The sequence below is a fragment of the Cnephaeus nilssonii genome (assembly GCF_951640355.1).
Source record: "Cnephaeus nilssonii genome assembly, chromosome: 17".
Taxonomy (NCBI): domain Eukaryota; kingdom Metazoa; phylum Chordata; class Mammalia; order Chiroptera; family Vespertilionidae; genus Cnephaeus; species Cnephaeus nilssonii.
The window spans coordinates 1,442,631-1,455,252 of NC_137088.1; the positions used below are offsets into that span (position 1 = coordinate 1,442,631).

Here is a 12,622-nt window from a genome sequence, read left to right on the forward strand (position 1 = left end):
AGCTCACCTTCGCTGCTCTGGGACGTGTTTGGAGCAGGGTGGGGGCAGAAGACAGCCGTCCCAGAGAAGGCCAGCCCAGGAGTGGTCCCAGGCACACGCGCATGCACTATTTTCTCGGGGTTCACTGTGCCACCTGGTGTCACGTTCCCCAGCTTTAACTGCTTCTTTAGCAACATGTCGCCTGAACCTTAGGAAAACTTCTGGCATGGGAGAAGGGTGACAGAGACAGGGCCATCACTGAAAAGCCTCAGAGCTCCGATTCTGAACTCCAAGGATCAAAATGATTGATTTTGTCTTTTATATTTTTGGTTCTGCCCACTTTAAAGACCTAGAAACAATGACAAGCACAGGAGCAATGAACACACCTAACATCCAGGCCTTGGTTTGGTACTGAACTACCATTTACCACTGAAAACCTCAGGACCCATGGAGAACACACTGATACCACACCGGGACCGGAAATGTCCGAGATGAGCCTGAAACATGTTGGCAAACCAGTTGTGCCAAAAGAACTTAAGGGCTAATTTAAAGAGACTCCAAATGATCAAAGATGGGACAATTTGCACGTCAGTAAAGATAACGACTGGGGGAAAAGGTAACTGCAATAGACTGAATCTTATTAAATATACTTACATTCATTAATTCACGATGATTCTTAAAAACAAACAAAAACCATACAGTTACTTGGTCATCACTGAGGGAAGCTGGTGAACCGAGTCATTCCTGTGAAAACTGCTAACACAGGAGAACAAACAAGCCCTGTCCTCCCTCTCCTATACAACTTACATCGCCAGGAATTCAAAAGGTTCGCAAGGAAAAGTTTCTCTGTTTTTCAGCTAATAATGAAGAAGTAATAACATTATTGCAACTAATGAATTAATGGATACAGACATTAAGGGCATCTGATGAAAATAACCCATCTATGATGTAACTTTGCCAAAAAGAAACACACACACACACACACACACACACACAAAACCCTGACTACCTATTAACTGTAAATACAGGGAACAGAAGAATAAGTCAAACTACACCCTGGGGATGTATTCAGCAAAAAGTAAACGGTGTGACAATTTAAAAGGCTAATTTCTCCCATAAATTGCAAGAAAAAAAAACCAAGGGGGAAACGAAAGATTAAAGCTAACCACTGAAAGGTATACCCAGCAATTTCAATTCAAGGTGGACTTTACACCTTGACTTAAACAAAATTATGACATTAGAAATTCAAAGAGGGTAGATTTTGATGACATTATGGAATTATCTTTTTTTTAAAGGTATGATACGGCATTGTGGTAGGTCAATAATACATATTAAAATATGTATGAATAAAGTGTCTGGAACTTACTTCAAAATAATGTGGGAGGGGGAGTAGTGTATATATGAAATGAGATGTACCATGAATAAACAGTAGGTACATGGGAGTGTCATTTATCTCGGTTGCTTTTATGTGTGCTTGAAATTCCACAACAAAAAGTCTTAGAAAGCGAATTGTACAGCGACAGTTGCCTTAAAAATCTGCCAATCATGTAGCGTGAGTCAGTGATCCCCTTACCAGTCTGTTCCAACGACAGAGAGGCCTCCCTCCTAATGCCCCAACATTCCACTCCCTGGTGCTCTGCTCTTCAAAGCACCGACTTAATCACAAATAATTTGGTGACTTCCTGTCTCGCTGTTAGACTGTAAGGTCCACTTTGTTCACTACAATATTATTATCTATACTAGAGACCCAGTGCATGAAATACGTGCACTCGGGGGAATCCCTCAGCCCGGCCCGTGCCCTCTGGCAGTCTGGGAGCCCTCAGGGGATGTCCGACTGACGGCTTAGGCCCGCTCCCCGTGAGTTGGACGTCCACAGCACTGCCCCGGAGGCGGGAGCGGCTCTGCCACCGCCACTGCGCTCGCCAGCCATGAGCTCGTCTTCTGAATGAGTGGCACTCCCCGTGGGAGCGCACTGACCACCAGGGGGCAGCTCCTGCATTGAGCATCTGCCCCCTGGTGGTCAGTGCATGTCATCGTGACTGGTTGCTCTGCTATCAGGTGTCCCGGATTGTGAGAGGGCGGGCACTGGTGCATGATCAGGGCTGGGGAGGAACAGAGGAGATTGGCCAGCTGTGGAGGGACCGCAGGAGGGCTCCAGGTTGTGTCTGGCCTGTCTACTTCAGTCCCGATCTGCTGGACTCCAGTAGCAAACTAACCCACTGGTTGGAGCATCTGCCCCCTGGTGATCAATGCATGTCATAGCAACTGGCTGAATGGTCAACTGTGTGCCCCCTGGTGGTCAGTGCACGCCATAGCAAGTGGTTGAGCAGCCTTAGCATATCATTAGCATATTATGTTTTGATTAGTTAATTGGACGACCGGACACTTGGCATATTAGGCTTTTATTATATAGGATAACTGGAATACTGCCTGGCACACAGTAGGCACTCAAAAATATGTAACCAATAATTTTTTTAAGGTTAAGCATGTAACAAACTATGAGTGGTGATCGATGTTAACCAGACTGTTTTCAACACAAATCCCAAGGAGCATGACTGCTGGATCATAAGGTAAGAAAAGGTTTACTTTTTTATGAAAATGCCAAGTTGTCTTCCAAAGCGGCTGTGCCACTTTACATTCCCACCAGCAGTGGATGAGGCTCTTTTTTTTAATATGTATTTTTTAAATTTTATTTTGTTGTTTCAAGTATTACAAGTAGTAGTACATATGTCCCCTTTTTTCCAGTGGGTGAGGCCTTGCTGCTCCCTGGCTAGCATCTGGTGCTGCCAGTGTGGGTTTCAGCCTTCCTCACAGTGGATAGCGGCTTCTCGTTATTTTAAATGGCAATTTCCTGGTGACATGTAATAAGCATCTTTTCATGTGCTTGTCTACCACCTGTGTATCTTCTTTAGTGAGACATCTGTTCAGATTTTTTGCCCATTTGTTAAATCAGGTTGTTTGTTTTCTTATTGTTGAGTGTTAAGAGTTCTTTGTATATTTTGGATACATTGGGTATGTGTTTTACAAAGATTTCCTCCCAGTCTGTGGCTCATTTTTTCATTCTCTTAACTGTTTCACAAAGCTGAAGTTTTTAATTTGAATGAAGTCCAATTATCAATTTTTTTCTTTCATGCATCACCGGGCTTTTGGTATCTTCTCTCTATATAAAAACCTAAGCGACCGGCTGACCAACCACCAGGGGGCAGACGCTCAACGCAGGAGCGGAAACCACGGGCATGGAAACATGGAATAGACTGATGAATCTTAGAGGAAAGGGGGGAGGGCAGGAAGATATTAACCAATGATCTTATATGTATACTAGAGGCCCGGTGCATGGATTTGTGCACCAGTGGGGTCCCTCGGCCTGGCCTGCGCCCTCTCACGATTTGGGGCCCCTCTGGGGATGTCGGACTGCTAGTTTTGGCTCAATTCCCGTAGGCCAGGCTGAGGGACCCCACTGGTGCATGAATCTGTGCACTGGGCCTCTAGTTGTATATAAAAAGTCATCACCAAACCCAAGGTCACCTAGATTTTCTATGTTATCTCTAGGAGGAGTTTTATAATTTTGCATTTTACATTTAGGTCTGTGATCCATCTGGAGTTAGTTTTGTGAACAGTGTAAGATCTATGTCTAGACTGATTTTCTGCATGTGGATGTCCAGTTCTAGAGCCTGTTGAAAGACTATCCTTTCTTCATTGAACTCCCTTTGTTCCTTTGACAAAGGTAAGTTGGTTATATTTTTGTGACTATTTCTGGGCTCTCTGTTCTGTTTCATTTATCTGCCTGCCTATTCTTTCATCCAAAACCTGCACAAAGTGTTTATAGCAGCTTTATTCATAATTGCCAAATTGGAAGCTATTCCATAGGTGAATGGATAAACAAACAGTGGTACATCCATATGATGGAATATTATCAGCAATAAAAAATGCGCTATCAGCCACAAAGACACACCGGGACGTTAATGTGTATTGCTAAGTGAAAAAAATCTGAAAAGGCCACAATATAAATTATTCCAATTATATGATATTCTGAAAAAGGCAAAAACTATGGAGATAGTAAAAAAGACCACTGGTTGCCAGAAATTCTAGGGGAGGCAGGGAGGGATAACTAGGTGGAACCTAGGGGATTTTAAAGTAGTGAAACTTGTGTAAGAGACAGTAACTGCAGACACATGTCCTTATACATTTGACAAAACCCACAGTATGTGTAACACAAGGAGTGAACCCTAATGTAAACTACAGGCATTTAATTAATAATGTATCAATACTGGTTCATCAATATTAACAAGTATACCACACTAATACAAGGTAATAATTGGGGAAACACTGTGTGTGGGGGGGTATATAGGAATTCTCTGTACCTCCTGCTTAATTTTTCTGTAAACCTAAAACTGCTCTAAAAAATAAAGTGTATTAGCCCGAGCTGGTTTGGCTCAGTGGGTAGAGCGTCAGCCCATGGACTGAAGGGTCCTGGATTTGATTGCAGTCAAGGGCACGCAGGCTTGATTCCTGGCCCTGGTCGAGCCCGTGCTGGAGGCAACCAATCCATGTGTCTCTCTCACATCGATGTTTCCCCCCCCGCCCTTTCTCCCTCTCCCTTCCATTCTCACTAAAAAATCAATGGAAAAACATCCTCGGGTAAGGATTAACAAAAAATAAAATAAGGTTTCTTAAAAACAAAACAAAACAAAACAACCTCAGACATTCTACTGCAAAACTCATGTTCTTTCCAATATAACATACTACCCAGGAAGTTACCTGTAGGTAAAGCAAAAATTATGTTCTATACAGGGTGGAGCAAAAGTAGGTTTATAGTTTTGAGTACTCAAAATAGTCTTTTCTTATATTTTTATTTAATAATTATTGAATTATTTTCCATACAAACAAGTGTAAACCTACTTTGGCCCCACTCTGTACACATAAAACATATGTAATGTGAGTAACCTACAGATAAAACAGTTAATAATTCTTATTTTCTGCAGTGATTCTAATTTTAATAGGAAAAAAAAAGAGTAACTACCCCACAGTCCACATGGCCCTGTTCTTGCCACACTGGGACCAGCTGGTCCTGTGCCTGGTAAGCAGTGCCCCTGCCACAGCAGGGCAAGCAGCACAGAGGCCGATGCTGGCGCCCAGGGTTTACAGCCCTCACCCACGTGCTGTACAGAGCCAGCCACACAAGCAGCCGGTCCTTCCTAAACCCCGGTGGGAAAGACATCCAAGTGCTAGGAAGACTCTTACCAAGTGGAGTGACTCGGGGCTGAACGTCCTTCAGAACTTCATGCAGCCACTCCGTGAATCGAACGTAATAAAGATCTGAGAAAATGTCATCAACCCGTCCATTTTCAAAAAGATACTAAAAGAAAAACAATCAACAAAAATTGTTGGTAGTCTCCTGAGTAAGACTTGCAGGGGAAATAAGCATTCTTTTACCAGTACTATCGCCTCTGCCTACCCATACCCCCTTAATAAACCTACATACCAGGTCAAAACCGTCCAGCACGTGACACTTGCCCAGTACACGTTGGATCATGTGAACCAACTCTCACACTTGGGCAGAACCTATGAATGCGAATTCACCCGGCAGGCTCTCACGGCAGCACAAACAGGGTGCAGGCTGAGGCCAGCCTCCTACTGGCTATGGTGTCAGTCAAACAACTCGTGTGAGTCTTAACTTCGGGGGCTCAGTTTCCTTGTCTGTAAGCGGAGATGACGGAGCCTGTCTTCCGGGACTCGGGAGAACACGGCATGAGAAGCACGTAAAGCAATTCCCCCGGCACCCTGAGTGGCCAGGAAGCAAGAGAACCAACTTGGAGGCAGACTTCTCTCAGGCCCAGGCCACAGGGCGAGTGCCACCAGCATGTGCTTTGCCCACCTCACTGGGGGTTCCCATAAGAGCATTCAAACCCTAAGAAACCCTCCTCGGCTCTCCCAGTCTACAATACATTTCTGTCATGCTTCACCTTAAATGTCCTGAAAACCTAAAATCAATAAAAACATTAAAAATAAATACATAAAATAAAAACACTTAGGTAATATACCAAATATTTGTGTGTGTAATTTTCTTTGTTCTTTTTTTGTTTTTTAAAAATATGCCTTAAAAAAAATTGATCTCAGAGAGAAGAAGGGAGAGGGGAAAAGAGAGAAATAGTAACATCAATGATGAGAGAGAATCATCATTTGGCTGTCTCCCATTGTCCCACCAACAGGGTTTGCACCTACAACCTGGGCATGGGCCCTGACCCAGAATCAAACTATGACCTCCTGGTTCATAGGTCGACTCTCAACCACTGAGCAACATCAGCTGGGCTGTTTGTTTCTATATAATAAATATAATATAATATAATATAATATAATATAATATAATATAATATAATATAATATAATAAACATAATATAATAAATATAATACTAGAGGCCTGGTGCATGAAAATTTATGTATTGAAGGGGGGGGGGGGTTCCTCAGCCAGGCCTGCCCCCTCACAGTCCGGAAGCCCTCAGGGGCGGGAGGTGACCTGGTGATCAGGAGAAGGTGATGCCCCATCACACCTCTGCTGCTGCCACTGCTGGCAGCACAAGCCTCAGGCGGCTCTGGGTAGCTGAAGCGACTGGGTGCCACCATCTCTGAGGGTGTGGAAGTCAATTAGCATATTCCCTCCTTATTGGCTGTGGGTGCTGCCATCTTTGAGGGCATGACAGTCAATCAGCATATTCCCTCTTTATTTGATAGGATAATATAATATAATACAATGTATATATATATTTATTTGATAAGAGAACATTTATTAGGTAAATTACAGAGGTAGAAGAAGTGATTCCTAGAAGATGGGCTTAGCAAACAAGTTGTAGAGATAAATGAAGAGCTTGGGAGCTGGGGCTGGGAGGGACGGGGGAGGGGAGGGAAAGGCACCTGCATGCTCCCTGGAGGGAGAGCCAATATACAAAACATTTCCACCGGAGTCTCTCTCGCTGGCAGGCAGGGTTAGGAATGATGCTTATTTTCTAAAGTGAACATGTAGATCTTTTGCAATGAAAAAAGAACATACTTAAACTCATTATACAGTTAAAAGAGAGAGTCCTAATTAAAACTCCTTGCTTGTCATTTTACTAATTTGAATATCCAGTAAATAGCTGACGGGACCAGCTCCGACGTGTCCCTGGGAAGCTGCTTCCTACCTTCTGGATGCACAGGAAAATGTAGTAGAGCACATCTGGGTCATAGGGTTCACCTTCTCCATTCCGAGCTTCCCGTGTCATCAGACAGAGCCCGTAATTCAGCTCGGCCACAGCCGAAGAGATGAGATCTTCCTGGAATCGCAGAAGCTGGCGCCCTACAACACAAACCCCAAAGGTGAATGGGAGTCCTGGCAACAGGCATCTCTTTATTGGTTGCTCACATCCCTGAAGTCAGCTCAGAGCAAATACTGCCCCGTCAGTGCTGGCATGGAAATGGTCACTTGCATTTGGCCCACTAAGGCAGCAACCTCTACTATGTCCTATTACACCAGGGTTTCCTTCCCACAGTCCTTCCACTTCACATTTCCTGAAGTTTTTATTAGGGCTATGAAAGGAAAGACACCCCACCCCCCGCCCCCTAATGCTAGGAAGTATATAAGCTTTGAACACACTCACTGGTTTCTATCTTCTCCCAGAAACTGCTCTGCCCACATCTAGGTCAACTCCAGAAATCCACGTATACAGAAATGCCTAGTCTTGCACAAATCACGCAAACCTTGCTCAGGCCTGCTTGCTGCTTGTCTTGAATTCAGCATACTACTTCAGATGGAGCTTCCTGGTCCCCAGAGCCAAGGGACACCACTTTCCTGCCGCCCTCCCCTCCTGCTGCTTCAGTGCCACTGTATTTCAGACAGAGTCCACCCCCATCCCTCCAGACACTCACTCCCAATGGGCGCCAGTCTGTTCTGAGCATCCTTCTCTAGCTCAGCGTTCTTGGTCTGGGCCCAGTTTTTCCATACTTCAAGCCCTTCTTCTGGCTTCAGAGAATTTGGAAGCAGAAGTTCTGGGGAAGGCTGTGGCTGTGACTGTGGTTCAACTTCAGCAACCTGGACAGTTTGAGCCTATGAGAGAGAAACCATCAAAATGCGTCAATACTCCTTCGCATCAGGCCCTTTGTTCAGCAAAACTGCCAGGAAAATGTTACTTGTAGTTCTTTCAATAAAAAAATTCTCTTCTCCATGCTGTCCTATTTTCAAGAATCTTGGAAATTCGACTCCTTACCCCAGGGATAGCAAAGCCTAGTACCGTGATTCTCCGCCCTGGCTGTACTTTTTTTAAAAAAACATGTTTTTATTGATTTTAGAGAGAGGGAAAGAGAAATATCAACTGGTTACCTCCTGCATGCACCCTAACTGGGGATCGAACCTGTCACCCTTTTGGTTTATGGCATGATGTTCCAGCCAACTGAGCCACACCGGCCACGACTGCATTTCTAAGAAGCTTCCAAGTGCCGAAACTGGTCTGCTGACCACACTCTGAGCACCAAGTCTCCAGAGCAGTGACTCACATGCCCAAGCCTTAATCACCGAGATTCTGACTTAATTTGTCTAAATTGAGGGCCTGCTGCTATCGGTATTTTCAAATCTCCCAGGTGATTTCAATGCCAACCCCGGTGAAGAACCATCATTTAGAGAAAGGAAAGGACAACAAACAAGCCACATCCCTGTCCCTGCCCTGCAGGTGAGGAGGGTGAGCCTTCCCCAGCTATCCAGAGGCCCTATCCCCCGTCCCCTCCCAATAACACTGCGACAGGAGGCCCCGCGCTAGCTTCCTGCCTCCAAAGGAAGGATGCTCCCGCCCTCGGCGGGCTGAGAGCCAAGCCCTGCAGACCAGCGGGCAGAGAATACCCAGGAGTCTGAACCACCGTCCCCGGCAGGCGGGGCAGACACCACGCACAGGCTCTGGGGCTCACACACCTGTCCACACTCTGAACAAACTTCCTTGAGCAATTCTCCTGAGGAATGCCAAACCATCCCAATCAAAAGCAAAATCCTTTGTCCATGACACACAAACCTGCTGTCATCCAATACAAACGACTGTACAGCGTTGATGATACACACGATTAAGGAGGTAAAGCAATACCAGTGCCAGGCCCCGGCATGCCTGCCAGCCCCGGAGCTCCACTCTGACCCCTTCTTAGCTCAGCTCCCACCCTCCTTGAGTCTCACCTGTACGCGCAGGTAGGTTTCCGTGTTTGCAGCTCGCAGCGATGCTAACTCTAAGGAGACCTCCCCGTAACCCCCCGTGGGACGAAGCATCTGCAAGTGGACACCTCCCTGCGCCCTCACACTAACCTCTACCGAGAGAACTCACCCCTCTCTCCACCCACAACTACTCTCCTGAGAGATCCCCCCTCCCTTGTTCAATGGCTACACCATCTCCTCAAGCTGGAAATCTAGGAATCGGACTGGGTAAGTAGGTGGGGACTGCTTCTCTGCTGGCTTCCTGGTGAGGCCCCTCTGTGTGCCTCTATCCATTACGTGTAACATTCCCAAGCATCTTGACAACCAAAATTCTCCCACACGTGTCCAATGCCTGCCAGTGGAGATGGGCAGTACCCAGGCTGGAAAGCACTGATGTAGGAAGACCTGTACACCGTGGTGCAGAGGACTCTTTCCTATTGATAATGGAGCCCCTTGGATAGTTTTAGGCTGGGAAGTGACATAATCTTACATAAAAAAAACTAATCGATTATTCTTGCCCTGGCCAGTATGGCTCAGTTGGTTGGAACATATTCCCATATACTAAAAGGTTATGAGTTCGATTCCCAGTCAGGGCACATACCTAGGTTGCAGATTTGATCCCCGGTTGGGGCATGTATGGAAGGCAACCAATTGATGTTCTTTTCTCTCTCCCTCTCCCTTCCCCCTCTCTAAAGTCAATGAGCATACCCTAGAGTGAGGATTAAAAAAAATTAGCTCTGGCCTGTGTTTCTCAATGGTTAGACCACTCGGCCTCCGTATCGGAGGGTCACAAGTTCGATTCCCAGTCAAGGGCACATACCTGGGTTGCAGGCTTGATCCCCAGCTCCGGTCGCGGTGTGTGTATGAGGCAACAAATTGACGTGTCTCTCTCACATCGATGTTTCTTTTTTTACAAAAAAAATATTTTTATTGATTTCAGAGAGGAAGGGAGAGGGAGAGATAGAAACATCAATGATGAGAGGGAATCATTGACTGGCTGCCTCCTGCATGCTCCCTACCGGGGATCGAGCTGCAACCTGGGCATGTGTCCTCGACTGGAATCAAACCTGGGACCCTTCAGTCCGCAGGCTGATGCTCTATCCATTGAGCCAAACCAGATAGGGCACATCGATGTCCGTCTGTCTGTCTGTCAAAGATGAGTTACATACTGTAACACAAGGTTGGTGGGAGAATTAAATGAGTTACAGTATGTAACCGAAGATGAGTTACATACTGTAACACAAGGTTGGTGGAGGAATTAAGTGAGTTACAGTATGTAACCGAACAATGCTGGCAGATAGTGTCGGTGAACATCTCTAGCAGGGGCACCATCTGGAGCAGGGGTGGGAACCTTTTTCTGCCCAGGGCCATTCACATATTTATAACATCATTCGAGGGCCACACAACGTTATCAACTTAAAATTATGTTGCTATGAAAAAAAGCTCCTAGATTTCTTGAATTTCAAGTTCTGTCTGTGGTTGCCTTGGCAGGGCCCAATCAAATGATATGGCCCCGGGGCCAGACGTTCCCCACCCCTGATCTAGCTGATGTGAAAACCACACCAAAGGACAGAAATTCCTGAGGGAGAAAAAAGGGCTAGTGCTGCTCTCTGAGGAACATCAACATGGATGGTGTGGATAAAGGAACAGGCACGCGTTTCCTGAGCAGGGACAGAAGCAATGGCCAGGAAGACACCAGGAGTGTAGAATGAAGCCCCGCAGAGAGGTTCAGGAAGGCCGTGCTGTGTGTTGCTAAGATTACAAACAGATGAGCCTGCTGGATCTGGCCACTGCTGGCCTTGCCTGACAAGAGCACGCTGTTGTGTGTTGAGAACTGGCTAGCAAGTGCAGTCAGCTTGTACATAGAATCCTTTTGAGGATTCTGGGAATAACGTAGAGCGGAGAAGTACGGCAAGCGATGGAGGTGGATGAGAGGTCAAGGGAGGGAGGTTTTGCCATAAACATGGCGGTAAGAGTTTTCCTAAAGGGATGGCAGGTAAAGGAGCACAACCCTCTCCGAGTCCAGCTCACTCCACAGCACAACTGCCTTCCCCCAGGCTGAGTGCCCCACGGGCAGAGACTGGTCACTCTGCTCCTTCGCCCAGAACCTGAGGAGGAGGCAAGGGAGTGTTTGTGGGGCACGTGGACAAACTGATCTTTCCTGCAGGAGGAGTACTCTTCCCAATGGTTCTCTTTCTGTAATAACGCCTGATGTAAGTCCCCAGGAGCCTTTCCCAGAGGAGACATGGCATGAAGAGCACGGGCCACTGAAGTGAACTCCAGGAAAGATCTTCTGCTGAAGGGCCCGAATGTGCAAACTGTTATTTTTTTTTTTAAATACATTTTTTATTGATTTCAGAGAGGAAGGGAGAGGGAGAGACAGAAACATCAATGATGAGAGAGAACCACTGATTGGCTGCCTCCTGTACGCTCCCCACTGGGGATGGAGCCCACAACCTGGGCCTGTGCCCTGAATGGAAATTGAACTGTGACCTTCTTGTTCATAGGTTGATGATCAACCACTGAGCACACCACCCGGGCTGATTCTTCTTCTAATCACACTCCTAGGAATCTGAAAAACTGCCCACCCCAAACCCTCAGATCAAGTTCAACTCTTCACGCTGTGAAGGTAACTCCTTTGCCCCCGTACTATCTTCTCTCCCACAGCCCCCACTCATGCTGCCCAAGGCCATGTCCCTTCTTCCCACCCGACTCTGTACTAGTGCTGCTCCAGTCTCTGTCACCGTGAGCTATAAACTACAGTACACACACCACTTCCCCACAAGGATGCCACTGCTGACTTTTAACCTGGAGTGATTTCTGAAGTCCCAGCTTTTCTGTGTGTGGCACACAATGTCACACTTCCTTCTGCTGCCTTATAGTAATTCAAAGAAACAGAAATTACGTGTTCTCACTCCTACCACGGACTACAAGCTACCTGAAGCAGCGACTGTCCTGTGCTACTTCTGGGCCTGCAGCTGATTCCGTAATAGTTCCTCAATGAGGTCACCTAAGGTCGCGTACTGGTGCCTGGTCAGCTTTTGCCTAATCAACATCATTTACTGCCCAAGTTTCTGAGCGTGGTCCCGGGTCCGCCAGTGCTTTGTTTGTCAGCTCCCTCCCATGCAGCCCAGGAGCCCTTGCCCTGCGAGGCACACTGTCTTCGGCAGATCCACAAGACCAGAGGCTCTAGATCCACTCTAAAGCTCTGCTAGACAAGGACCGGGAAGTTCACTAATAGTCTTAAAAGAGGATAGCCTCGAGAAGCTAACTATTAGAAATGATAAAAGAGCAAAACAATTATAAAGTTAAAGTTTCAACAGAATTATATTTTTGCATCTTTCATATAAATCTAAATGATTTCAAAATAAAAAGCTTTAAAAAAACTTCAATGTAGCTGTCATAGAAGAAAATCCAAGTAACCAAGGCTTATCTGTATCACT

At 46.1% G+C, this 12,622-nt stretch overlaps 1 protein-coding gene across 2 annotated transcripts in view; it reads right to left on the bottom strand.

The window, feature by feature from the left end:
• QRICH1 (glutamine rich 1) overlaps positions 1-12,622 on the bottom strand; it is a 32,207-nt gene that overhangs the window by 3,853 nt on the left and 15,732 nt on the right. For both annotated transcript variants that reach the window (XM_079795504.1, XM_079795505.1), the window contains exons 4-6: positions 7,880-8,057; positions 7,156-7,310; positions 5,221-5,335 (exon numbers count right to left, since the gene is read on the bottom strand). In XM_079795504.1, coding sequence (XP_079651630.1) covers positions 5,221-5,335; positions 7,156-7,310; positions 7,880-8,057 — 448 coding nt within the window. The remainder of the gene's footprint in view (positions 1-5,220; positions 5,336-7,155; positions 7,311-7,879; positions 8,058-12,622) is intronic.